Source organism: Lissotriton helveticus, chromosome 3_1 (genome assembly GCF_964261635.1).
Source record: "Lissotriton helveticus chromosome 3_1, aLisHel1.1, whole genome shotgun sequence".
In the NCBI taxonomy this organism is placed as follows: Eukaryota; Metazoa; Chordata; class Amphibia; order Caudata; family Salamandridae; genus Lissotriton; species Lissotriton helveticus.
In genome coordinates, this window is record NC_136061.1 from 916,665,490 (window position 1) to 916,690,910 (window position 25,421).

The following is a 25,421-nucleotide window of genomic DNA, read 5'->3' on the forward strand; positions in this document are numbered from 1 at the left end:
CACAACTAATGCTACTTTACAGTGTAACTTTTATCTGAAACCTCAACACATAATATTGCCTCCTATCTAATTAGGTAGTATCAGTGGAGCTCAGTATTAAATTCAAATGCACCAGTTGCAGTAGTCTTTTGTGTTTGAAAATACCTCACTTATTTCCCCTTAACATTTTTGGATGAGGACCAATGTGTGCCATATTTCAATTTTTTCCCAAGGCTTCAGAAAAGCCTGATATCAACTTCTAGTGGCTGAGGTTACTTCAATCACTCTTTTCATCACCTAGTTGTTTTTGAAGTAGAAGCCCTAAGTGCAATGGGCATGCCCAGATGGGCCATAGGACTCAATCTATACCTCACTGATGAGGTCTATGTAGGCTAAAACCAGGTGTGGGTTGCTTATGTTCACAACTGGAAGGGACCTGGCCTGACAGTTCAGACTGGACTGTTCTTACTGGAGGAGGACCAAGCCTGATTAGCATAAGTCTGTCTAGAATTGCACAATTAATTAAGGTCTGGAACGCCACTCAAAACGATCATTAGTGGCTAAGATTACATCAAGCATTCCTTCCATTTTTTTTTGTTTTTGAAGGAGACGCCCCAAAAGCGAAAATCATGCTCAGATGTGGGTCCTCTGCTCACTGTGCCATAGTACTTAAGCTATACTTCACTGGTGAGACCTAAGTAGGTTGAAACTGGTCTGGAGTATTTTTTGTTACCATCTGGAGGGCGTGTGGTCTGGCAATTTAGACTGGACTGTTCCTATCGGAGCAGAATCCAGACTGGTTTGCATGAGGCGGGTGATTTGCACAGTGGGTGAAAAATGATGGTCTGGAATGCATCTTGGAGGGGTCACCAGTTACTGAGATTACAACTACAACACATTCAGAATCATCTGATTTACAAAATATACATGAAATGACAAAAAATCATACCGGTTGATCTCTAGCGTCAGCACACCAAACTCATTCCTCATCCTATATTTCCCAGCTGGAGCCAGCCTGAGTTCAATAGGAACTCCATTTTTGTACCTTAGACAAAGAACCAGAAAAACACAGTTTAGAAACAATATTTTCCCTAGGGAGGTACCCATAACTTAAACTATGCCTGTTCAAACTATCAAAATGGAATTGTCAATCATGTAGGAAGTTTGCAATCTAAACTAGGCAAATGATTTCTTTGTCTGTTTTCTTTACCAATAATAAAGTCACATGGTCTCATTCACAATGTTTAATAAATACACTTCACAATGACATCAAACTTCATTTAGTTAATTCTCATAACAAGATTGCTGGGTATTTTCCTGATATTGCTGTAGCTATATGGTATACTTCAGTTGCTGCAGTGACACAGAACTGTTATACTAACCTGTTCAACATTAACTGCAATATCATAATCGTACAACATGAGTTACCCTTTTAAAAGTTCAATATATTATCGTTTTGTTTATTCTGTTTTGTATGCGTATACTCCTGTGATGCATAATCTGTAAATCGCTATGATACTCTCGGTGGTCATGTTTGCGCTATTAAAACTTAATAAATAAATAAATAAATAACTAAATAAATAAATAAATATTTTCATGAATTTTAACCAGATGAAGCATTGTAACTTGAAAGATCAGCAAAGGTGGACCACAATGACAGCAAACTGAGGGCCAGATGTACGACCCTAAATTGCATGTGCAAATGGAGTTGCAACCCGTTTGAGACTGCATAATTCCTCAGTTTATTTGTGACTCGCTCTTTAGGAATTGCAACTCGCTGTTAGGAAGGGGCATTCCCTTCCTAATAGCATCCACAAAGCAATATATTAATGTTTCGTGACTGCAATTATGGCCGCAAAACACTTGCAAATTACCACCCTCTTCAAGAGGGTGGTAATGCAGTCGCAATTTAGAAGGGATCCCCAGGGAACCCCTTCTACTTCGTGACTGTCTCAAAAAATATTTTTTAAGGGCAGGCAGTGATCCCAGGGACCACTACCTGCCCTTAAAAAATGAAACAAACAAGTTTCATTTTTTTTATTGCATCCTGTTTTCCTTTAAGGATTTCCTTTAAGGAAAACAGGCTGCATTAAAAAAAAAACTGCTGTATTTAAAAGCAATCCCAGACATTGTGGTCTTCTGAGCCCAGCAGGCCACTATCCCTGAGAGGGCCTGTCATTCCTAATAGACTCGCAAATTGCGAGATACTCATTATTATTCCTGAGCATCGCAATTTGGGACCCCTATGGGAATCTCAAACAGTGTTAAGCACACTGTTGTACATGCCAAATAGTGCCTCGCAAATTGCGAGACGCAAATTACTTGCAATTAGCAAGGCGCTATTTTGCACGTCATACATCTGGCCCTGAGTACGTTATGGGGCTACCCCAAGCAAGGATATCCAATAAATAACTTGACCTGTTTATTAGCTTCATATTTATAATCAATTTCATTTTTTTCTTTCAGTTTTAAAATGCTTTCAATCTTTTCGGTGGTTATATATTACATTGGATTGATATAGATAGGAATAAAGATTATGTAGTACAATTGATGTCAGGACTATATGCATATATTTCTTCCAATGGCATTAGTTTGTAACTGAAAGACAATTCTGAATCATCATGTGGCCAGACTATTGTTGTTTTTTTTTACAGTTATAAGAAGTCTAGCTAGTAAGACCATTTGCAGCCAAAAATTGTATAGATTGCAGTCGTCATCTGCAGGAAAACTGCATATCTCAGTGAAATACTAATTTGAAATCTACCAGTTGGACAACCCCACACTTGGAAAATGTCCAAAAAGGCGAAAAACTTTTCTGAAACAAATTTTAAAAGAAGTCTAGCTAGTAAGACCATTTGCAGCCAAAAATTGTATGGATTGCAGTCGTCATCTGCAGGAAAACTGCATATCTCAGTGAAATACTAATTTGAAATCTACCAGTTGGACAACCCCACACTTGGAAAATGTCCAAAAAGGCAAAAAACTTTTCTGAAACAAATTTGTAAATTTTTGTACAAAAACGGACCAGACCATTTATAAAATTCTGGCATAAAAACATTATATATTTATTATAATTCAAACATTAGCAATTGTAGGCATAATAATGACCAAGCAAATGAACAACAAGAGTGTGTGAGGCGAATTCATTAGAGATAGACGATGCATTATCGCATTCTGGGGCATATTTACAAGCCCCTATCGCCACGGGAACGTCACTTTTTATGATGGTCCTGTGGCGATAGGGGGTCACCTTATTTACAAGGCAGCGTTAAGCCACTTAACATGGCTTAACCCTGCATTGTAAATAAGGCCCCCTTTCACGCTATGCTTAGCATGAAAGGGGAGGGCAATGAGCATTGCAGGGACCTTCCACCGCAAGACCCGTTTATTCTGATGCTGCCTCATATTTACAAGGAAGGTGTAAATACTAAATAGGAGGCAGCACCGGAATTAAGACCAGGGAAAACCTGGCGCAACAATGAGAAATGTTTAATTTCTCCTCGTTTTTCCTGTTTTCATGTGTGCTGAGCTGTGCAGCAGACATGGAAACAGCAAAAAGCAAATGATTTTTTATGTACAGGAAGGTCCCCCTTCCAGCACACAATCTTTTACAAAAATGCAGTTTTACAACTTCTATGTGTGCTACATTAAGCAACACACATAGAAGTTACAAAATGGCATTTCAAGATTGTTTATGTGCAGGAAGGGGGACTTTCCTCTACATAAACAATCTTTCCCTGCATGCAGACACCCTTGCACTATGGTGCAAGGGTGTCTGCGATCGTGCTAGGCTGCTAAGTGTAGCGCCAGCGCAGGGGGAAATGCAGAGCTGCAACATATTGTTGTAAATATTGTGCAGCCTTGCTTTTCTGAAGTGGCGAAGTAAGGCATTAAGCCAGGAAGGCTAATGCCTCACTCCACCATTTCACTTGTAAAAATGACCCTCTGTATTATGAAGTGAGCTCTAAGGTCAGACAGAGGAAAGAGGAAAAACTGGAAGCTAAAGACTGGGAACATGGAGCAGGTACAGGTTAAGGTTAGAATGGGAGGTGGCTTGCCAACTAGAAATAGGGTTATATAAACACAATAGCATAAGAATCAAATGATGGACGGAATGCTGATCAATGCAAACATTCGCCCCCAGTCACAGGATCTGGGTTTAATCCATATACATTAAACAGACAGGTAAGGAAAATTGAGGAGTGTGGGTCATATAGCGATGGGGAATGATGGCTGGACAAGGGGCGGGTGGGGGCAGAAGAGAATGGGAAAGTAAACAGATCCCATCCATGCAAGCTTACAAGTGAAAAAAGAGAGGAAGAAGATGGCACAAGTTAGGAGGGTGAGGACAAACAAAACAAAGAATTGGTGTTTTTCGACGAACAATTCAACAAGATAGTAATAAGGGCAACTGATTTATGTGATCCTGACTACACTTGTGTAACCTTTTGTTAACATGAAAGGCCGTGTTGGATTTACCAATCTAGAGAATGACCCTTCTTTTGACAAATGTGAGGAAACAGATCGGATGGAGAAGAGTCACCAGAGTAACGTTGCACAACTCAATGTATCCCCTAGATCACATACGGCAAGATCGGTGGTGATAGACAGTACATATTTTTTTAACATAAGGGAGAAAAAAAAGCCTTACATGATGGTTATATTGGACGTTACAGAGAAAGGTAATGGATGAATCTACATGTATACTGTGAAGGTCAGTAGTCTGAATCAACTCAAGACACTTCCTGCAGAAAATAGTCTGAAGACTAAATACTACTCTTGGTGCAATGTTGTGAGCACCATAACCTTGAACTTCAGTCTATTCACCTTCTCCTAAGTTGCTGTTAGTTCATGTGAAGAAGTGCAAGCGGCATCTGCGGATGCAGAGGATTCAATTGTGAACCACACAGATGTCCTTGAAAGACACCTCTGCATTGACATAGAGCCAGTGCAAGGGAGAATATCTTTGCTGTTTCCTTTCTGGCACTGGTATTTGGCACGGATGAAGCTGGAAGATGTGATGCTCAGACAGGCCAACGTAGAGTAAGCTGGTATAGCTGAGAAGGATGTGATGATAGTTTCGACTACATCAGATTGTTCCTCCTGATTTATGAAACACAAGATGCAGGGGAGTAAGTAGAGCACTGGAGCAGAATGCTAAATATGACAGAGTGCGCTCCAAAAGCGATCACTGACAGAATATCGGAAACACAAATACCGTGTGACAGAATATTGTGTCAAAAATATTGAGAACCAAAATATTGAGAAGGAGAGTGCAAATAGGTAAGCATAGATTTACTATTCTTAACTCTACATCTTCATACCTTGACAATGTATATTTATCGTCAAAGTACATATATGTGCAGTTATACATAATAAAACTTTGCTTACCTATAGAAAATTACCTTCACAATATTTTTGTCGTCGATATTCTTGACACAATATTTTGTCCACGCAATATTTCTTTCGCTGATATTATGTCTGCAAACCCTCCAAATGTGCAGGAAAATATGTGATGAATTGTTTTCTTCTGTGCACCGCTACCTATTGGCTCTTTGAGGATCATCTTCCTTTGCAAAGAACAACTTCATTAAACATGCATTGGAAATCTCAACATAAAGATGCTGTCTATGGCAAGCCTATGATCCATCGCTAATGATTCGATTTTAGCGCCAAGACGCCCTCTAGATAGCTATCGCTCCCTACATTTAAATTATCATAAAATAACAAAACAAGAAATGTATAATCTCACCTCATCCCTTATCAGTGATTCACGTGGAGTAATAGACTTCTGTTCCACTTTGTTGAGCATGCTATCTGTGGAGAATGCTCGGTCATTTAAAAGTTTTGTGCTGCCTTTGTTAATTTGTCCTGTAGCATTGGCAGTAGAAGAACAGCACAAGGGAGTTGATTTAATGGAATTACAAAGAAAGAAATCATACACAATAGATTTTTAGATTAATAGATCATCAGTTTAATTTGGTATTATCTTGGATCCTAATCCCCTCCATATACTTTTGCCAGAAGGCTAGATTGAAGAAACACTTCAAGATTCAAGATAGGGTGCTTGGGAGATCATAGTGGAGAGCGTTTACCGAAATGAGAAAGCTCAGAGAATGATAAAGTACTTGCAAAAACCATGGCCTTTGAAGTGATGTCTTTTCCGTTCTTGGAAAAATATGACTTCCCCTGGTTTTGCCTAAAATATCTAAATGTTTAAGCCAGAAGGTAATCTCAGAAGTGAAGCACCTCATGCCTGAATGGACCATAGACTCTCCTGGATTGGCTTGACATTGCCAGGGTCATGCAATAAACATCCCTGGCAAAACCTATAGTTGTTTCAAACATTTTCATATTTTTTGTTGTTGAAATGCTCAGACCTGATCCCACTTCGTAATAAGGACTGAAATTGCTGACCACAAAGGAGTGTCCAAAAACATGTAGCTGTCTCAGGTTGCTTATGTTTCCATTGAGTATGCATATGGTGTAGCAGTTTGGGGTAAATGGTCCCTTTTGGGACATGTCCTTGAATTCGTTTTCTATGGCTTTCCACTGACTGTATTGCCAACTCAGTATGCAATAGCCCTGGAAGACAAAGTTGAAGAGAGTTTACCCATGTCCAGTGGGCTGTACAACCCAATCTTTTACTAATGGAGATATTCCTCTTTGGGAGCACACTGAAATCTTATTTTATAATATATTTTGACTGGCAAGATTGTTTTTGCATCAGCCTTCTCATTCCCACTCCCTGCAGACATTTGCTTTCTATGTGGCTTCAATTAAAGTTTTCAAAAAGATGCTACTCCTGCTACGCAGAAAACTACTGCCCCACACTGCATTCAGTTGTAAAAGTGAATGAGCACCCACTCCTAATGAAGACATTTGCACATAACTCTTCACAACACATAATCAACAATCTCTGGAAGACCCAACCCCAATACCTGCTCATCTCAGTCATTAAATCATGTGGTGTTTCAACACCCTGGACACAGACGCGTACCTACCTACCGAAAATAAAAGAAGGTCCAGAATCATCCTCTTGCTTAATGTTGTTTGCCATCCCTTGCTTCTGGTATCTTCATGGGAGTTCCAATTTAGAGTAATTTGGCCCTGATGAGACTCCAATTGATGACTGACTTTGGGTGCTTGAGGTTGCTGTGAGCTTGACTCGGTAGGCCCTCCTTGCTGGTGTCTTCTTGGTGCTGTAGTTTTCTCCATTCCCTCCTTTTGTGTTGGGGTTTTCAGAGGTGGTGTTCGGTTTGGGCTGTGTATCCAATTTTTATTGTTAGGTAAATGGACCACAGTATGTTCTGGTCCGTGAAGTAAGCAGCGTGTCAAACTGATGACGGTCGTCTTCTGACTAGCCGGGTCAGTAATAGGATACACCATTGTGAGTCCCTTTGAAGCCAAGTCCTGACAGCTGGTCATCGACGGAAATATTTCCTTCAACCTTGTACATAGATTATGAGGTCACTCCATACCTAAATATTGAGATTGTACAATTCCCCATTTGTTGAACCTTATTGTTACGATAATCAACGCTTGGACATAAATATCTGCACTCTTAGCCCATGATCTGCTTACCTTTTCCTTAATTGAGATCAATTAATACTGTTCAGGTCGACCCAATTTAACCTATGTATTCCGAATTTCTGTGGTTTCCTGGTGAAGGCGTACTGTACACTGAAACGCGCATAGAAAATCAAGCGAATAGCCACTTAAGTCATCTGCCCACATACCTTTTTAATGTATTTCTGTTCTAATATATATTGTATGTAATTGTGTTTCACCAATTGTTTATGTTTGTCTACTTCATTGAATTATGTTGAAATGTCGACACATGTATGCAACTAATAGACAGATGACTTGTGTTTCAGAATGCTTTAAAAAAAATTGTATTAAAGAAATTAATTTTAAAATGGATTTGAGTGCACTCTGAGTCCTATATCATGTTTGTGGTTCACATTCTCTGTTAACCATGATAGACCTAGGGATTGTTCTTCTCAATTGTGCATTTGCTCTGCCCTAGGAATCTACATTTGTTGCAGGGGGTCCTTGTTATGTAACTTTGGTGCATAGAACAGGCACATGGTTCTACGCTGGTCCAGAAAAACCTATTGGCCTTATGTCATGAGAGAGAAATTCACAAATCATATTTCCAGCTATAGTGTTACGAATGTTGGAACTTGTAGTTTCATGTTTATCATTACAAGCATGGGACTACAAGTCTTTTTTGGGCAAGCAACAAATTAACTATTTGAGAGCATAATGTGGGAATGTTTTGCAACTGTATTTCTGTCACAAAACATTCGTACATGCCAATGCGATTCGGTATTTGGACAGGATGCCTTAAACATGCCTCTTTCAAATACCGAATCGCAAATCCCAAATTGCAAATAAGTAACAAGTTACCTAATCACAATTTGGGCTTTGTACATTCCCCAAAGCATTTTTCCATCACATCCATCCCTTGATTCCGCCCATTTGCAACCGGAAAATTGCTTTGTACATATGGCCCATGGTCTCTTAATGCAGGAAGTTAGAAACCCTTTTCTTTCATGGGATTTTCGTCTGGTGATATTTTATCTTCAGGGAGCTCCATTTGAGCCATCAGACTCTTGCTCCGAAAAGTTTTTTTTTTTTGTGGTAATCACAATGACAAAGAGAATTGGAGAGCTTGGCACATTAACATGTTGTCATCCCTGTGTAAGGGTCTTTGATGATAGAAGTTCTTTCTTTGGGTCCTAGGTTTCTTACCAAGGAGAATTCTAGATTTCATCGAGAGCAAGAAGTGGTCCTTCCTTCTTTGACACTTGATACAAACGGTCCGTCTGAACCATCTCATCCTCTAGATTGTGAAGCTGTGACTATAAATCTAAGAAGATCTTCAGAATTCAGAATATCTGATAGTCTCTTTGTTAATTTCAGCAGAGTGGAGAGAGGAGATAAACCTTCATCATCTATCCAGGCGAGATGGATTAGGACAGTTACAGCTTTAGCCTATCAAGACATTGGCAGGGAAGTTCCCAATTCAATTGTATTTTTTCATAGCAGTGGGATTGCGATGTCCTGGGTGGAATAGGCTGGGGTTTCAAAAGTTAACATGTGTGAAGCAGCCACTTGGGCTACCCCTTCCACATTTATTACTCATTAAACCTTAAATGCGACACAGGGGCTGGAATTATCTTTTGCTTCTTCATTTGTTAAGGACTCTGTGACATTACAAATGGGATGCTGCATTGCTGAATCATTAATTGGATAATAAAATAATAATAATACTGAGCTTATAAAGCACCTGGTTACACTAGCCAGTGTGTCCCTGCGCTGTGCCGCTGAGGAAACCGTCCTGGCCTGTTCCTGTGAGGTGCCCCCTCCTGGGCACCCCAAGGTGAAGCCAGGCATCCTAACGGTAGGGCCGGTGTGGAGATTAAGCAAGCTATTGCCCAGAGTTGCAGAATGGGACCCATGATTAGAGTAGGCACCGAGGCGAGAGAATTATCGGGTCCGAGGACATTGAGCCCAAGACCCTGCCGCGACAGGAATTGAACCCTGGTCCAGGCCAGACCTCTGCATCAGAGTCTGCCGCTCTAACCAGTGAGCCACACTTCTCTGAATAAATTAGGGGATACTCTTTAAATGCACTGTCCCTCAAAGCAGAGCTTCCTGGCACTATTTTAGACATAATGCAATAACAGATAACAATGCAGAACATTATTGTTTCCAAGGAAGTTGATGGAAAGAGAAATGGCAAAGTTAGATAAGTCTACAAAACACTTCTGCTGACACCGAGAGGAGCCAAGTTTTCAAAACTTTTCTAAAGACCGATTCATTATCCACTTGGCTCAAAGAGCAGGAGAGCTGGTTCCAGGTCTTAGATCCTATGAAGGTGAAACACTTTGCACCCCTTGTTTTGAGTCTAAACTTTAGAGTTTGACGATGATTGGTGTTAAAAGGTCTAAGTATCCTTTGCGTGCTGTTGAGCACAAAACGATCAGCAAGATATTTCGGGCCTCAAGAGTGAAAAGCTCTGAAGAACAAGGTCAGAGATATGAAGAGTACTCACTTCTCAACAGGTAACCAATGAATAAACGTATGTCCCTGAGAGACCGAACTCTTATGAGGAAGCTTTGAGCAGCAATCTGACTGCCCAGTTTTAGACAACTTGGAGCGTATTGAGTAGCTGCGTAGCAATGCCACGATAAAGACTATTTCAGTAGTTCAACCTAGATGTAATAAGTGAGTGGGCTAGTTTCCTTGCTCTGAGTAATTCAAAGAATTTTTTGAGCGATCTGATCAGGGAGAAACAGGATCTTGACACTGTTAGGATTTGAGATCAGATGGGCAAGGCTGCATCAAACTTGATTCCTCAGCTCCTGACTAAGTCCACATGAATTGGAGGTGGTAAGAGATCCTTTGGCCACCAATTATGTGGGGAGAAAAAGTTATTGTTCCGGAATAAGATTATTTCAATTTTCTCTGTTTTGCATTTTAGGTGATTGCATTCCATCCAGTGCATAACAAGGGTAAAGAAATTCTTAAAATGTAATTCTAAGCCTAATGATACTTTGTCCAAGACAAGATCATCTGGGTGTCATCTGCTTATGAAGTTGTTGCAGTACCTAAGGATTCAATCAATGAAATCAGAATAGACATGTAAACTTTAAATAGCATTGGGCTGAGGGACAAAGCCTGCGGAACACCAGGCTTCAAAGATTTTTCTTCAGTTGTAAAATGAAGGAATATGGATTATGTTCTGCAGATGTGAAAATATATAGGAGTTCAGGGAAGGGTAGTAAAGTATTCAAAATGATGCCTTTCTTGATACAGGAAATTACGCCATTTTTATTTTTTGTTGATGAGTGTACTTGCTTGGGCATGGTTCATGTAGTATTGAATGGGGTGAGTAAGGTGAAGATGAGGTAATGCTCGTGTTACTTACTGGTAATCTTTATTATTCTGATTCTTCCTTACCAGCCGCGGCCGGCATTGGGAGTAAATGCAGGGCGGTGACGTGGGGAGGGGGAGTGGCAGGGTTGGGGGTAGTAATGTATGGATTACGGAGTTTTACAGGTAAGTAAACATTTAAATAAATAAAATGAATTTCGTTGAATACACTGCGTCGTATTTTGTGATGCAGTTTACTCAACAAAATTCATTTTATTTATTTAAATGCTTACTTACCTTTAAAACTCCGTAATCCATACATGACTACCCACCACCCTGCCCCACCCCCCCACGTCACCGCCCTGCATTTACTCACACTGCCGGCCGCGGCTGGTCCTTACTCTTTCTAGGAACTTTGACCCTCCCTCCCTCCCTGCTTCTTCATCAACATTCTATGGAGGGTTTGTTACAAACAGGAAGTGAGGTAGAGCAGGAGGTGTTTTATGGGACTAGTTCTCTCCCAGGAATGGAAAGTGAACAAGCATTTACAATGCAATGGTCTCAGCATTATTTTTTTTATTTTTTTAAGGTAAGACTTTATTGGTAAGTGCCAAAAAATACAACGATATTCAACAGAAGCCGGTGATTCATCGTATATCAAACAGAGAAATTTCCGTCATGGGTACACAGCTATTCAGCCGACAACCTTCCGGTCCGGCAGCGTTAGTGGACGTTTTGTGTCAGGCATCCGCTTAATATATGTACAATATGAGTAGTTTTACATTTTATTTTTATACAACAAAACGTTAGACTCATTAAGTGCAGGTAGTTATAAATGTCGAAGGCAATGTATTTCAGGCATCTCATGCTGGTCGTGAGATCGACTCAACCCCCCCGGAACCCATTCCTGCCCCATACCCTGTCAGAACTTAGATGAATGCGCATCCCAGCCCCTCACTCAATGCTACTCAGCCATCCTCTAATGTATCATTCCTCTATCCCTTCTTCGTCCCCTGAGCTATCCATGTCGTCCTCAGATAGAGGTTCGCACAGATCTCCCCTATAGCTGTTCCATGCTTGCCATATCTTGTTCCACTTGCGAGGATTAGCTCTCATTTTATAAACTGCTCGTTCGACCACCATAAGTCTGTCCATCCCCCTGCACCACTGTGTTAGTGTCGGTGACTCTGCTATCCCCCACTTCTGTGCTATATCTCGCTTGGCCACCATGACCCCAATCGTAACCCATTGCTGCCCTCGACGCATCATATCAGTCCCTTCCCATATATTCAGTAAGCACACCCGGGGATCTGGTGCAAGTGATGTCTCAAGGGTTTGGGAAATGGTGCGCATGACTTGGCTCCAATAGGCAGCGATAATCGGGCAACCCCAAAGTGTGTGAAGCAGTGTCCCCTCCTCGCCGCAACCTCTGAGGCAGTTCGGGTGTTCCGCTCTGTGTATTTTATGTAGGGTGGTTCTGGTGTAGTAAACTCTGTGAAGTATTTTGAATCTAAATCGCGCTGAAATACCTGCTTCCCGTGGGGAAGCCAATGCGGCATTCCAGTCAGTCTCGTCCAAGTCCCCCAAATCAGTCTCCCACTTCTCCTTCAATTTAAGTAGGGGGTCCGGAAGATTATTCAGTAGCTTCCGATACGTGAGTGATGTGGCACCTGTCTGTATAAAGTCGGTGAGCAGACGGTCTTCTAGCGGTGAAGATTCGGGGACTGTCGACCCTGGTTCAATAACTGTCATCAAAGCATGCCTTATTTGCACGTATCTGTAGGTTTCATTGGAGCCCAACTCGTACTGCTGCTGCAGTTGTGGGAAAGGGATCATCCCGTTGCTAGTCCATAGGTCCCCCACTGTTGTTATTCCAATATTATCCCACTGGGTAAATCCCTTACTAGATCTCAGGCAACCGAGTTGCTTTGCGTCCCACAATGGTGTAAGTTTAGTAATAACCCCGTTCCATTTGAGTCGTGTCTGCGCCTTATGCCAGAGCTGCACCGTGTGCCTGGTTGGGCCAAGCAGCTTCGCCGTGAGACCCCGGTTATATAGCGGGGCTAGGAGGCTGTGTGTACCTAATTGCGCTCTGTCTGCTAAATATGCCGGGTCGTTTTGCGGGGCATGGATCCACTGATTTAGCACCTTAAGCTGTGACGCCCAGTAATATAGTTGTATATTTGGCAGGGCTATTCCCCCGTCATACCATCCTCAATTACGTTTTGCATGTGCCACCCTGGCTGGGCGCTCTCCCCATAGTAGGCCTGTCATTGCCGCAGTTACTGTTCGAAAATAGGAAGGCGGCACCATATCCGGGGTGTTTTCTAATACATACAGGAGACGAGGTAGCGCCATCATTTTAAATAATGCCGCTCTACCCAGCAGAGTTAGAGGGAGGGTTTTCCAGTGTCTGACGTCTGCCTTTAGGCGAACAAGTGGTGGTAATAGGTTTAGTGTATAGAACATCTCCGAGTCTCGAGTAACGTGGATTCCCAGATATTTAAACGATGTATTTGCAATCGTCAACGGACAGTCATCAGGTAGGGTCGGGGCAGGACCCCATAAGACGTAGATGACCGATTTCGACCAATTAATCGTGTACCCGGAGGTTTTGCCATGTGTATCACAGAGCGCCAGTAATCTCGGGATACCGGCCTCCGGGTCAGACAAATAAATGAGCATGTCATCTGCATATAGGGAAACCCTATCCTCCCAATAATCTCCCCACTGCACTCCTTTCAGTAATGGCGTCGTCCTAAGGACTGTGGCCAACGGTTCTATGACCAACGCGAATATCAGGGGTGAGAGTGGACATCCCTGTCGCGTCCCTCTGGCCAGAGGGATATCTCGGGAAATGTGGCCATTGGCCGCTACGTGTGCGACTGGTTCCGTGTACAGTAGTCTTACCCAGGAAGTGAACCTGGGGCCAAAGCCCATATGTGCCAGGACCGCGAAGAGGTAGTTCCACTCCACCATGTCGAACGCCATCCTGGCATCCAAAGAGAGTATGGCCGCCGGGTCTGCTAGCGTATGTGCCCTAGCGAGAGCGCCGTGCACGCGCCTGAGGTTTAAAGCCGTGCTCCTATGTGGCATGAAGCCTGACTGGTCTGGATGGATCAAGTGTGAGAGGTGGGGCAACAGCCGATTGGCCAGCAATTTCGCCAAGATTTTTGCTTCGGCATTAAGAAGAGAAATCGGACGGTACGAAGTGCACTCTGTGGGTGGTTTCTCTGGTTTCGGAATGGCCACTATGGTAGCCCTTCGTTGATCCAAAGGTAACATGCCTCTCTCCCGACTCTCCACAAACATATCTAGTAAGGGCTTGCACAGTACATCTGTCATAGTCTGGTACCATTCGATCGGGATCCCATTGGGGCCCAGTGCCTTACCCGTATGTAGCGCGTTAATTGCCGTCCGTATCTCTTCCACCGACAAGTCAGTTTCCAGGTCGTCAACGGCCTCCTGTGGCAAAGTCTCCGTCCGCACATCAGTAAGTGCCGCTACCGCTGTTGCCTCTGTAACCTCCGCTTCCGGGGTGTATGCCCCCTGGAAGTGATCAGCCAGGATGTCTACAATTTCCGCGGGGCATGAGTGCATCCGCCCCTCCGCGTCTCTCAATTGCAGTATAGCCCTGCTGCCTTCCTTCTTTTTATCCAGCCATGCCAGGAGCTTACTAGCCTTGTCCCCTATATCACATATTCTGTGTGTTGTCATCTCTATATTCTCTACTGTCCGTCGCCGAAGGTGGTCGTCATGTAATTGTTGACAGATATGAAGCGCATGAAGCGCCTCCTCTGTCGGGTCTGCCATATGTTCCGCATTAGCCCTTTCCAACTGTAGTTCTAAATCTACCAATTCCTGTCGTTGCGTACGTTTATGTCCTGCTATCGTTGCTATCGCCTGTCCACGTAGCACTGTTTGTAGGCCTCCCACAAAGTCGAGGGTGATGGCACCGAGTCTGCATTTTCTGAAAAGTAATACTTGGTCGTTGTTTTCAAGGCCTTACGGATATGTGGAACTCTGAGATACCCAGGGTGAATTGGATAAACTCTTTTGCGCGTACTTTCAGAACATGACAAAGTGAGCGTCAGTGGGGAGTGGTCTGATATACCCCGGGGTCCAATCATCATGTCACTAATTATGAGGCGGCCCTCTCCCAGCGTGAGGAAGTAGTCAATACGGGACAAGCTATTGTGGGTTGCAGAGTAATAGGTGTATTGACGGCCTTCTGGGTGAAGATGCCGCCAAATGTCCCTTAGACCCTGTGCCTCCATAAATTCACTAAAGCGAGTTGGGCCAGCTGCCTGGGTTCTGACCGGGAATCTATCCTGTGTGTTGTTTGTTACAGCGTTAAAGTCTCCCCCCACCATTAGATCACCCTCCGGTAGTTCTAAGAGGAATTTACCCAGGTCCGGAAGTGCGGTTGCGTGCAACGCTGGTGGAATATATACAGATACTACGTTGAGGGGCGTCCCTTCCCATTGGCCACATGCCGCTGCAAAGCGGCCATGGTCATCAGTTTTAACGGTCTGTAGTATGAACCGGGATGACTTTTTCAGTAAAATCCCTGTCCCCCGGGACCCTGAAGTGAAGTCTGAGTGGACTATCATGTGGTAGCCACGTCTATCTAGTGCCTTGGTAGTGCCGCCTATTAGATGTGTTTCCTGCAGGAGGACCAGATCATGATTCAGCCTTTTAACACTTTGCAGGACTAACCCTCTCTTTATCTTGTCCCCCAGCTCCCTCACATTCCAGGACATCAATTGAAGTGGGGCCACTGGGCCTGAGTGGGGATTCCCCCCTAAATTATCAGTCTGCGCAGCTTGCGCCATTGCTTAAATGCAGAAATGGGGATGAACTCCACAGGAGACGTCATCAGTAACCACGGCCCATGACTAACCATAGAGCTGCCAGTGGTAGGCTGTAGTAGTGGGCCTGTCCTTGCCTTGGACTGAGGCCAACGCGACCGGCATGTGCCAACCAGCACATAGTGCCATGCAGTGTACCTCGCATATTCCTTAAGAGTCAAACAGTTTAAACAATCAACTTGTAACATACCCCCTGTCCCCCCTACGCCCCCCCACCCTGCCCCCCTGCAACACGGACCTTGAACTGCCCGCCACCCCAATTTAGCAGAGTGCCTAACCCATCCCACATAGAAACTCAAAGTTACTTGCTCGTTGGGGGAGAAGAACACTCCGGAGTCGGCGACCCCTCATACTCTCCTTGGAGGTCTTCAGCCCAGTGTCCATGGTAGCTCACCCGGAATCATTAGCACTATTAAATGTTCTCTCGTCCATCGGACTGTCATTCTATCGCCTCCACGTCTTCGTGAACACTGCCTCCCGTTGGTGAGCGACTCGCTGCCTCAGGACCAGTTGTCCGGACGTCCATCCGTCCATCCGTGCGTAGGTCTCTCATATTCCTGCCCGAACGGCGGGACTGGGAAGATGGTCTCCAGCCGTCCAGCCAGTCTCGTGCTACTTCCGGGTTATCAAAAAACCAAGTCTTGTTTTCGGCCACCACACGCAGTCTAGCTGGAAACAGCATGGAATATGGAATTTCTTTCTGTCTCAATTCTTTTTTAATGTCCAAAAACGTTTTCCGTTTGCGCGCCACCTCCGCTGTGTAGTCCGGGAAGAAGGCCAGAGTGGAGTTCTGTATCTTCACCGGAGGAGATACTCTTGCTGCTTGTAGGATGGCATCCCTATCTCGGAAGTTAAACAGCCTCGCTAAGATAGGTCTCGGGGAAGCCCCCTGTTTTGGCCGTCCTCCCGGCACTCTGTGTGCCCGCTCAACGGAGAAGAAGGTCGACAGTCCCTTAGGCTGGAGCTGAGATTTAATCAGGTTTTCCACAAAGAGATCAGTCGCCCTGGTGCCTTCAGATTCCGGAACTCCGAGGATTCGTATGTTGTTTCTTCGGGAGCGCCCTTCCTGGTCGTCCAGCTTTTCTTTCAGCGCCTTGTTCTCTGCCGTGATTTTCTCCATCGCAGTCTGTAACTCTGACACATCCTCCACTAGCGACTTCGTGACCAGTTCCAACGACCCCACCTTTTCAGCCATTTTGTGGAGATCCGCTCGGATGAGAGTTATCTCTGTGGAGATGGAGCCCACCGTGGTCTGTACCTGCGTCAGCGCCCTCATCACATCGTCCAACGTCGCTCTTTTCACCCCTGCGCCCTCCACCGTCCTTGTGGTGCTCGATCTTCCCTCCGTCAGGGGTGAGGCGTTTTTGTCGCAGGCGTACCGTTCGATACGAGTTTGTGTTGTGCCACTTTTGGAGCCCTTACCCGCCATAACTGCTGCTGTTCCTCAACTGACCGTCAGCACCGGGTGGTAATTACAAGGAGCTGACCGGGGGAGAGGGTGTCTGTTTGCGCGCCTTGTCCAGCTGCTATTGCAGCCTATATTCCACGTTCTCGCGTCCCGACAGCCGGGGGCCAGGTGGGGCGGGCTCCGCACGTGGGTTTCTGAGCTCCTGTCTGGGTAGCGCGGTGTGTGTGTTCACGGTGGGTGTCCGGTCCCTCACCAATGTGTATGTAACAATAGGCTCATGGAAGGCCGCAGTCACTTGAAGTTCGGTGGATGGCGCCCTCTCGCGGCGTCCTCTCATAAATTGCGCCCAGCGCTAAATGTGCTGCTATTGGCGCGGGGCAGTTGTGTATCTCGGCGCTATGGCAGGTACTGCCTCTTGACCGTTGCGATCCGTCCGACGTGCCACTTGTGTACCTGCTTCGCCAAACTCGAGATAGATAGTCCCTCGTGAGCCTGCCCTCCAATGACCAACAGAGAGATCGGGTCACATTTTAGCCAGGTTCATCTCCGTGTGTCAAGCCCCTTCATGTGTGCATCGCAGTGTCACTTGCAGGCTAGATCTATTGCCCGTCAGGCTCAACACGGGGCGAAGGAGGAGGGGGGGATCACTGTTCATTTTATGCCCCCTGAGAGTGGTGCTGATCCGAGGACTCCAACCTCTCCCCCTACCTCCGGTATGATGCGCTTCGCCTCCGCGCTGGCTCCCGGTCACCCGGCCGCGTCGCCGCCGTGTGCAGGGTATCGGCGGCGGCTTCCTGCGTTGTACCGCCGCCGGCGGTCCGTTTCCCGTTGGGGGTCCCCTCAGTCACTTGCAGGGTCGTCCGGGACACGCCGGCTGGATGCCTCAATGTCCACCCTCCGGTCGCCGACACTTCCGGTTTCACGCAGCCGGGCTGATGGCACTTCCGGTCGGGTACTGCGACGAGTGGGGTCCCCTGCTTCTGGCCGGCTTCTGGGGCGTCAGGATATGCGGTCGTAACTCCACCATCTAACGTCCGATTCGCATCGGAGTTTTTGCCGCCAGAGCCGCCCGGTCCTGGGCCTTCGATTCCTCCCTCAGAGTCCTGAATTGGTCACGGATCAGGGTACGGATGATAGGAGAGGCCGCTAGTCTCACGGAGCTAGCCCTCTAAGCTGCCGCCATGTTCGGCTGCAGGCCACGCCCCCCGGTCTCAGCATTATTAAAGGTAGAGCTATTGGCATTGCTCATTACATTTTTTTTTTTTTAAATCATAGATAAATGGCATTGTCATTTACATTGCCAATAGCTTAATCGTTGAATAAATGGCATTGTCATTTACATGGCCAATAGCATAATCGCTCACAAATGCATGACCTATTGCATTTACACCCACACCGAGTCACACACACAAAGCCACCCACACACACATACAGAGCCACCCACACAGAGCCCCAGACACACATACAGAGACACACACACACACACACAGAGACACACACACACAGAGCCACACACAGAGCCACACACACACAGAGCCCCACACACACACACACAGAGCCCCACACACACACAGAGCCCCACACACACTGAGCCCCACACACACAGAGCCCCCCCCACACACACACACACACAGAGCCCCACATACACACAGAGCCCCACACATACACAGAGCCCCCCACACACACAGAGCCCCCCACACAGACACACAGAGCCCCACACACACACAGAGCCCCCCACACACACACACAGAGCCCCCCCCCACACAGAGCCCCCCACACACACAGAGCCCCACACACACACACAGACCCCACACACACGGAGCCCCACACACACAGAGCCCCACACACACAGAGCCTCAAACAAACACACAGCCCCAGAGCCCCCCCCACACACACACAGTGCCCCCACACACACAGAGCCCCCACACACACAGAGGCCACACACACACACCCAGAGCCATACACACACCCAGAGCCACACACACACACCCAGAGCCACACACACACCCAGAGCCACATACACACACAGGAGAGCAAGCACAGCGAGGGGGCAGGGGAGCAAGCACAGCCAGGGGGCAGGGGAGAAAGCACAGCCAGGGGGCAGGGGAGCAAGCACAGCGAGGGGGCAGGGAAGCAAGCAGAGCAAGGGTGCAGGGAAGCAAGCACAGCGAGGGTGCAGGGAAGGAAGCACAGCGAGGGGGCAGACGCCCCCGAATCCGAAAAAGACGGGGCTTAAAGGGAGTGACGCCCCTCTCCTCCAATGGCTGGCCAGCATTTACGAGGCCAGCCAATGGAGAAGAGGGGCGGGTTCAAGCCCCCTACACTAAGAAACATAAAATCTCAGAGCTCCGCCCACTGCTTACGCAGTGCGACGGAGTCCTCGACCTAAAAAGCAATACTACAAGGCTCAAAATTATAAGCGTGGATCGCAAAAAAAGCAGGGTTAGCTGGAGATGTAGCACTCAGCATGGGGAAATATGAGTCATTTGTTTAAAGGGCCATTACAGTCGGTTGTAGCAGAATCACAACTATTTGTTATAAGAAGCATGTGTCCCCACAGCCCGCTATTGGGGGGCTGTGTCTTCACTCTCAGTATTTGTTACAAGTTTTCTAAAGTTCAAAATTCTTTCTCGTGGTTGCTTGAATGAGCTTCGTTCAACAATTTGCAAAGCAGCAGGATGCAGGACTTGGTAGGCTCCTTATGTCTAAAGTATTGAGACGAGACAGTTGGCACCTGCTATTTGTGTTTGTCTGGTGGTTCTGCATTGTAGTGCAATAATGTGCAGGTTTGGAAAACGCAGATATAGCAGGGAACAGGGCCTGTCCATTAGCGAGAGAGGGGAGCTCTGTTACTGTACCACTAGCGACAGAATGACTTGGTAAACTAAAGGTTTTTGGTCTTTCTGGACCATCTTGTGCCCGTCTAGATGGTTCAAATGTTAGCACTGTTAACCTTACCGTTCTTCCTCTAAGTTTGCTTCTTTTGAACATCTTCAGCCAATCTGACCTTGTTGGTATTTACGGACAGCCGGTTCCTGGCTGCTACTGTTGTTCAGGTACCTCAAATCTCTTGCACAAAACATTGGTGAAATATGCATATGGCTTTGAGTTTTATTAGTTTTTCCTTTAGGGTCTTGCGGAGAACTTTCAAAGTTAGGTGTTTGCAATGGTACTTCTTCAGTGGTACCTTCATATACTTACTTTCATCACCCTCAGCATACCAGTAGCTTCTGAACTTCACCTCCACGATTACCTCACTAATATTACCTCACTATTCCCCTGAACTCAAATGAAATACATTAAGCTAAGTAAGGTAAGTTTAGGCATAGGAAAAGGCGGCTTTTGCCATCCCCTGCGCTGCCCACAAATAGGTTGCCTAGCACCTTACACAATCTTTGCACCAAGGTTTAGAGGTGTCTGCCTGAGTTCTAGAATAAGATTTGTATTGGAAACATACCTTTCCAGTACAAAATCCCATGTGTAGACAAAGTCCGATACATTCCTCAGCTGCAGGGCACGGGCCGGGTCCAGTCGTCCCCTGAGGTGCTGAGCAGCCGTCACTGAGGAGACCCTCCCAGGCCTTCCCTAAGGACAGCCGACGAGCGAGTCTAGGCCCCTGGGACTTCTCTGCGGACTGGGGGCTGCTGCGTCCCTGCACGGAGCTCCATCACATAAGGTAGGAACAGAGCCCCCTTCTCAACGAGCCCTCCCCGAGGCTGAGGGGTAGGATGAGGTGGGGGGCCTCACCAGCCAAATGTGCAGGCTTGTCAAAAGAAGCACTGTTTCCAGTGCACTTGTATTAGGTTTTTTCTTAGTTTAAGATTTTAATTCGGGAACAATGTGTGTTGTGGGATGATAAACAGTAATCGGGAGTATGTGTGTTAGGAGGCATGTCTTTCTGATAGTCCTCGCCCCTACTTAACAAAAATGTGTGACGTTTGTTCTCAGAAATGCAACAAGAACGAATATACGTATTGTGTTCTGAAAAGTGATTTTAAAGTGATGCAGGTTTATTATTGAGGTTTAAAGAGCGTGGAGTTCATTGCAGCTCGCCTTGCCCGCACGTCACAGCGCCTTCCCGGGGCCCCGTGCTGAGCAGCCCCCTCAGACTCAGTCATACATTCATCCTGTCAGAGGGGTTGCGCAGTCTCTCCACACTGCCGCTTTTCTCTGACTCCACACCTGTAGAAGGGGCTGCAGGAGGGGTGCGTTCTTGAAACTTTAAATGCTCATTATTGCTGCTCTCTCGGGAATGTTGAGGGGCTTGATGGAAACAAGATGTTTGCCAGGAACAGGGACTGAACCCTCCGCTGACCCGCGGCAGGGGGGACTATTTTGTTGGCAGTGTGCCCGTTTTGAACAGCAACAGCGATGAATGTCAAATTGTAAGAGGCATTTGAGTTGCCAGTCATTTCTGTATAAAAAGTATAAAAGCAGCTCTTTTGAGAGGTACCTGTTTCTGGATACCGGAGTGAGTGTATTACCCCTGCTGAAAAACGCTGTTACTATTTAGGACTAGAAGTAAGTCGGGCTTCTCTGCCCACCCGCACTGGTACTGTCCAAGGAACCATCTAGACCCCTGGTATTGCCCCGTTCAAGCGTCCCCCCCCTACTAAACCGCATTGGTACTGACCTGCACCTCTGCCCGGGAGTGATGATACTCTCATATTAGAAGTATAATACTGCTGCTGAGAAGCCATGATACTCTCCCACTGAGAGTATAGCAGTCCTGCTGATAAATGCGGATACTCTCCCATTGCAAAGTTCAGTAGCCATGCTATGGAGTGCTGGTATTTCGTATTATATTAAAAGTGTAAGAGTTCTGCTAAGGGGTGCTAGTACTCTCCCCCATTAAAAGTATAGCTGCCCTGCATCACCACCACTGTATGTGTGGAGTAGGGTCACGTGTGCATACACACGCAGACGTTCCTTGCACAAATATTACAAGCACAAACACACATTACCATTGCACTCCCGAAAACGGCAGAGACGAGATGGTCGGCGGGCAGAAATGGCTGCCGCAAAGCTCTGAAATTTTCGGAATCGGGGGCGTGTTTTTTGGTGAGTGACAAATGACGTCACAGATAGAAAGAAGCTTAAAAAAACGCCCCCGAATCCTAAAAAGACGGGGCTTGAACCGAGTGACGCCCCTCTCCTCCAATGGCTGGCCTCCGTTTAGGAAGCCAGCCAATGGAGAAGAGGGACGGGTTCCAAGCCCCCTCTAAGAAACATTAAATCTTCGGAGCTCCGCCCACTGCTTACGCAGTGCGACGGAGTCCTCGACCTAAAAAGGGCATTGGAGTGGTGAACGAATGGTGGTAATGCTGGCACATTACTCATGTAGTAAGTACTGGGGTGAGTAGAGTAATGAAGACTACCTGTAAGTAATCCAAGCATTTGCTTCGATACAATGGTGGAGAAAGTTTACTGCAGCATGTGAAAGAAAAAGGCACATCTCCATATTTCACGCGAGTACAGGAAGAATGTTTCCCCACTGGCAAGAAACTTTCTTTTAAAGAAAGACATTAAAAGAAAAGTCTTCGATTTTGCATATTTCCACCGTGTGTACCCCTGTGGATTTTTTTTCCCAATGTGGACAATCCATTAGAGTAAGGGTTCTGCCAATAGTGTATGATTGTAACTCTACAAGTTGTATAGCTTATCGTATGTTTTCTTACTGGATGATGTGAATCAGCAAAAATTCTCTCATCTCTGCAAATATTCAACTTGTGCAGATTTCAAAGTAATAGCCAGGTGTACTATAACACTGGTCAAATTGTGACCAGTATTTTTGTCACCACTGTTGAATTTTGCAAACCAACCTAAGAACCAAATGGTTGGCTCCCAAATTCTAAATCGGAGTCAGTCGCCGTTCATCCAATCTCATTAATATTCATGAGGTAAGTTGCAAACTGTAAATCACTCTAATTGGCCGCAATCACATGGATGGTAGCCTGCAAGGATCAACAGATCATCAGGCCTGTGATTGTGTTTTGATAAAAAAAACTTTTTTTTAATGCAGGCCAATTTCATTAAAGGAAACAGGACGGTGTATAAAAACATGTTTTTTTCAAAACCTTTCAATGAGGTTTGGCAGAGGTCCTGTGATCCAGTGCCTACTCTGTTTGAAGGTTTGTCAACATTCACAAAGAGGCAGAGGGGAAGGGGCCAAAGGGGACCCTTTGACTTTTGCAAATGGATTATGAGCCTAACTTGCCGGTCGATAACTTTTCAAAGGGTTGAGACTGGAGCCACAGGTGCAAATCATTGCTGCATCTCATTTGAAATCACTATTTGGTAGAGGCACCCACGGCACGGCCCTTCCAAAAAGCAATTCAGTATGGAGCCGCAAATCCATTTTAGAAATCTGTAAAAATGCACAAGCTCCTAAAATGTCTTTTAGTGATTTCAGGGTTGTAGACAGTGATTTGAACATTTTGCGACAGTAAAAACTTTTAACACATCTGGTGCTTAGACTTTTTTGTGACTGACAGAGTGACTGTTCTGTCAGTTGTGAACCACCTGAATCTTATCTCAATACCCTTCCCCTGCCCCAAACCTATGTCAGATATGGAAGTTGTATAAAGGAATTAAAATATGTGGCTAGAAAGATCAGACAAGCTCCACGTGCAATCCTAGTCAGTGCTGGGCTATATTTTATAATGTAGTATTACTATAAAAATGTTTTGCAATATACCACCTATTTGCCCTTTCTTGCCACATAATTTACTCACCCTTGCCACATACTTTGGTGTTTCCCTGAGGCATAATGCCAGTGGCCCTGACTATAGACTAAAAAAATGGGATGGAATGAATGTTTTAACACCAACCCTATGATGCAGGAAGCATGATCTGCGGGTTGGTTCAAGATTTTCTTTTTATAGGGCTTTCGGCTTTATGTGCAGTACTGAAAGCAAACATGCAAAAAAATCCAGTGCATCTGGGTCTGGCAAGATTGGGAAGCGTCATTTCACCGCAGCAGCAAATTATGTAAGCATCTATTTATCCCACCCTGACTAAGAGCACTGCCCACTTTCAACTGGGGAGTTTCCCAGTGCTCTGTATGGCCAGTCCAAACCTAGTGATCGGTCTGCCTTTAGTTCATCACATTTCAATGTTGCCTTACCACTTGTTTCCTTGAAAGGAGTGTCCCCACTGGACACCACATGCATGGCAATTATGAGATGCCATGCATATGCAAATAACCGCAGCTGAAGATCAAATGAAGCATGCAAATAATTTTTATATGTTTAAAAATAAAGTTGATTTTAATGGAGCGGTGAGAGTTACAGTCGCAATATTCCATGGAGCCGTACACTGCAGGACTGCTTGCTCAGCAAACAACCAGACTACACTGAAAACAATTCTAGGTCCTGTCTCAAAGGCCAATGATGCCACTCAATCTTGGAACATAAATCCTGCTCATATTCTGGGCTCGCGCAAGGGGCGCAAGGCTTCCGCACCTGTTGTGGGTATTAACAAAACATCTCGAGCTCTTGCGCGACGCGGACTAATGAGCGAGCTTCACGAGCTGTGGAACGCAGCATCTGAAGGAACTGCGGCCCATCTCCAAGAAACCGGGCCAAGAATCCGGGCCAAGTTTGGAATAACGAACGATATGTGCCCTGAGAGGAACGTGGATGTGACGAATGGCGAAGCCAGGCTCACTTGCCGTCCAAAGGTCCCATGAAATGTAGCCTCTCATATTTCCACAGTAGCCAGGATGTTTAATGAGATCAGTTCTGGCTGGGGAAACACGTCAGACTCAGCGAGATCCCGCCCAAGAGATTGGTAGCATGACCACTGACTATTATAACGATTTTCATTTATACTAATTTCCCAAAATAAAATAAAAAATCACAGCTAATTGCCCACGCTTATGTGCAGATTAATGACTTTTTCCAACCACGAAACTTTAAAGTGTATATCTTTCCAAAGATATGCACCAGTCGTAGCTTTCTAGGTGAATTTCATTTTCTGTTAAGGCGCTGGTATTTGAACAGTGTGCATGCAGTTAGTTATATGCAGGAAGTAACAGCACGCTTTGAATGCAAGCACCTTTGTGCAATCACACTTCTATTTCTCCACGGGGAACATTTTCAAAATACTTAAATTCTTCACAGAAAGCAGAAAGGGCAAGGCTATATCTTGGAGCTAGTCTAATTGAGCGGATTTGTCGATCCTAGTCACATGGCCACAATGTTGTCTATAGAATTCCCTCGCAAGTAACCATTATGAGAGCACTTGCTTCCATGTTGAGGGATGTGGTGGAATCATGT

General features: G+C 45.5%; 1 protein-coding gene across 1 annotated transcript in view; it reads right to left on the minus strand.

Moving 5' to 3' along the window:
* MYOM3 (myomesin 3) overlaps window positions 1–25,421 on the minus strand; it is a 451,709-nt gene that overhangs the window by 278,519 nt on the left and 147,769 nt on the right. Inside the window, exon 6 of the mRNA XM_078681253.1 lies at window positions 929–1,024. Coding sequence (XP_078537379.1) covers window positions 929–1,024 — 96 coding nt within the window. The remainder of the gene's footprint in view (window positions 1–928; window positions 1,025–25,421) is intronic.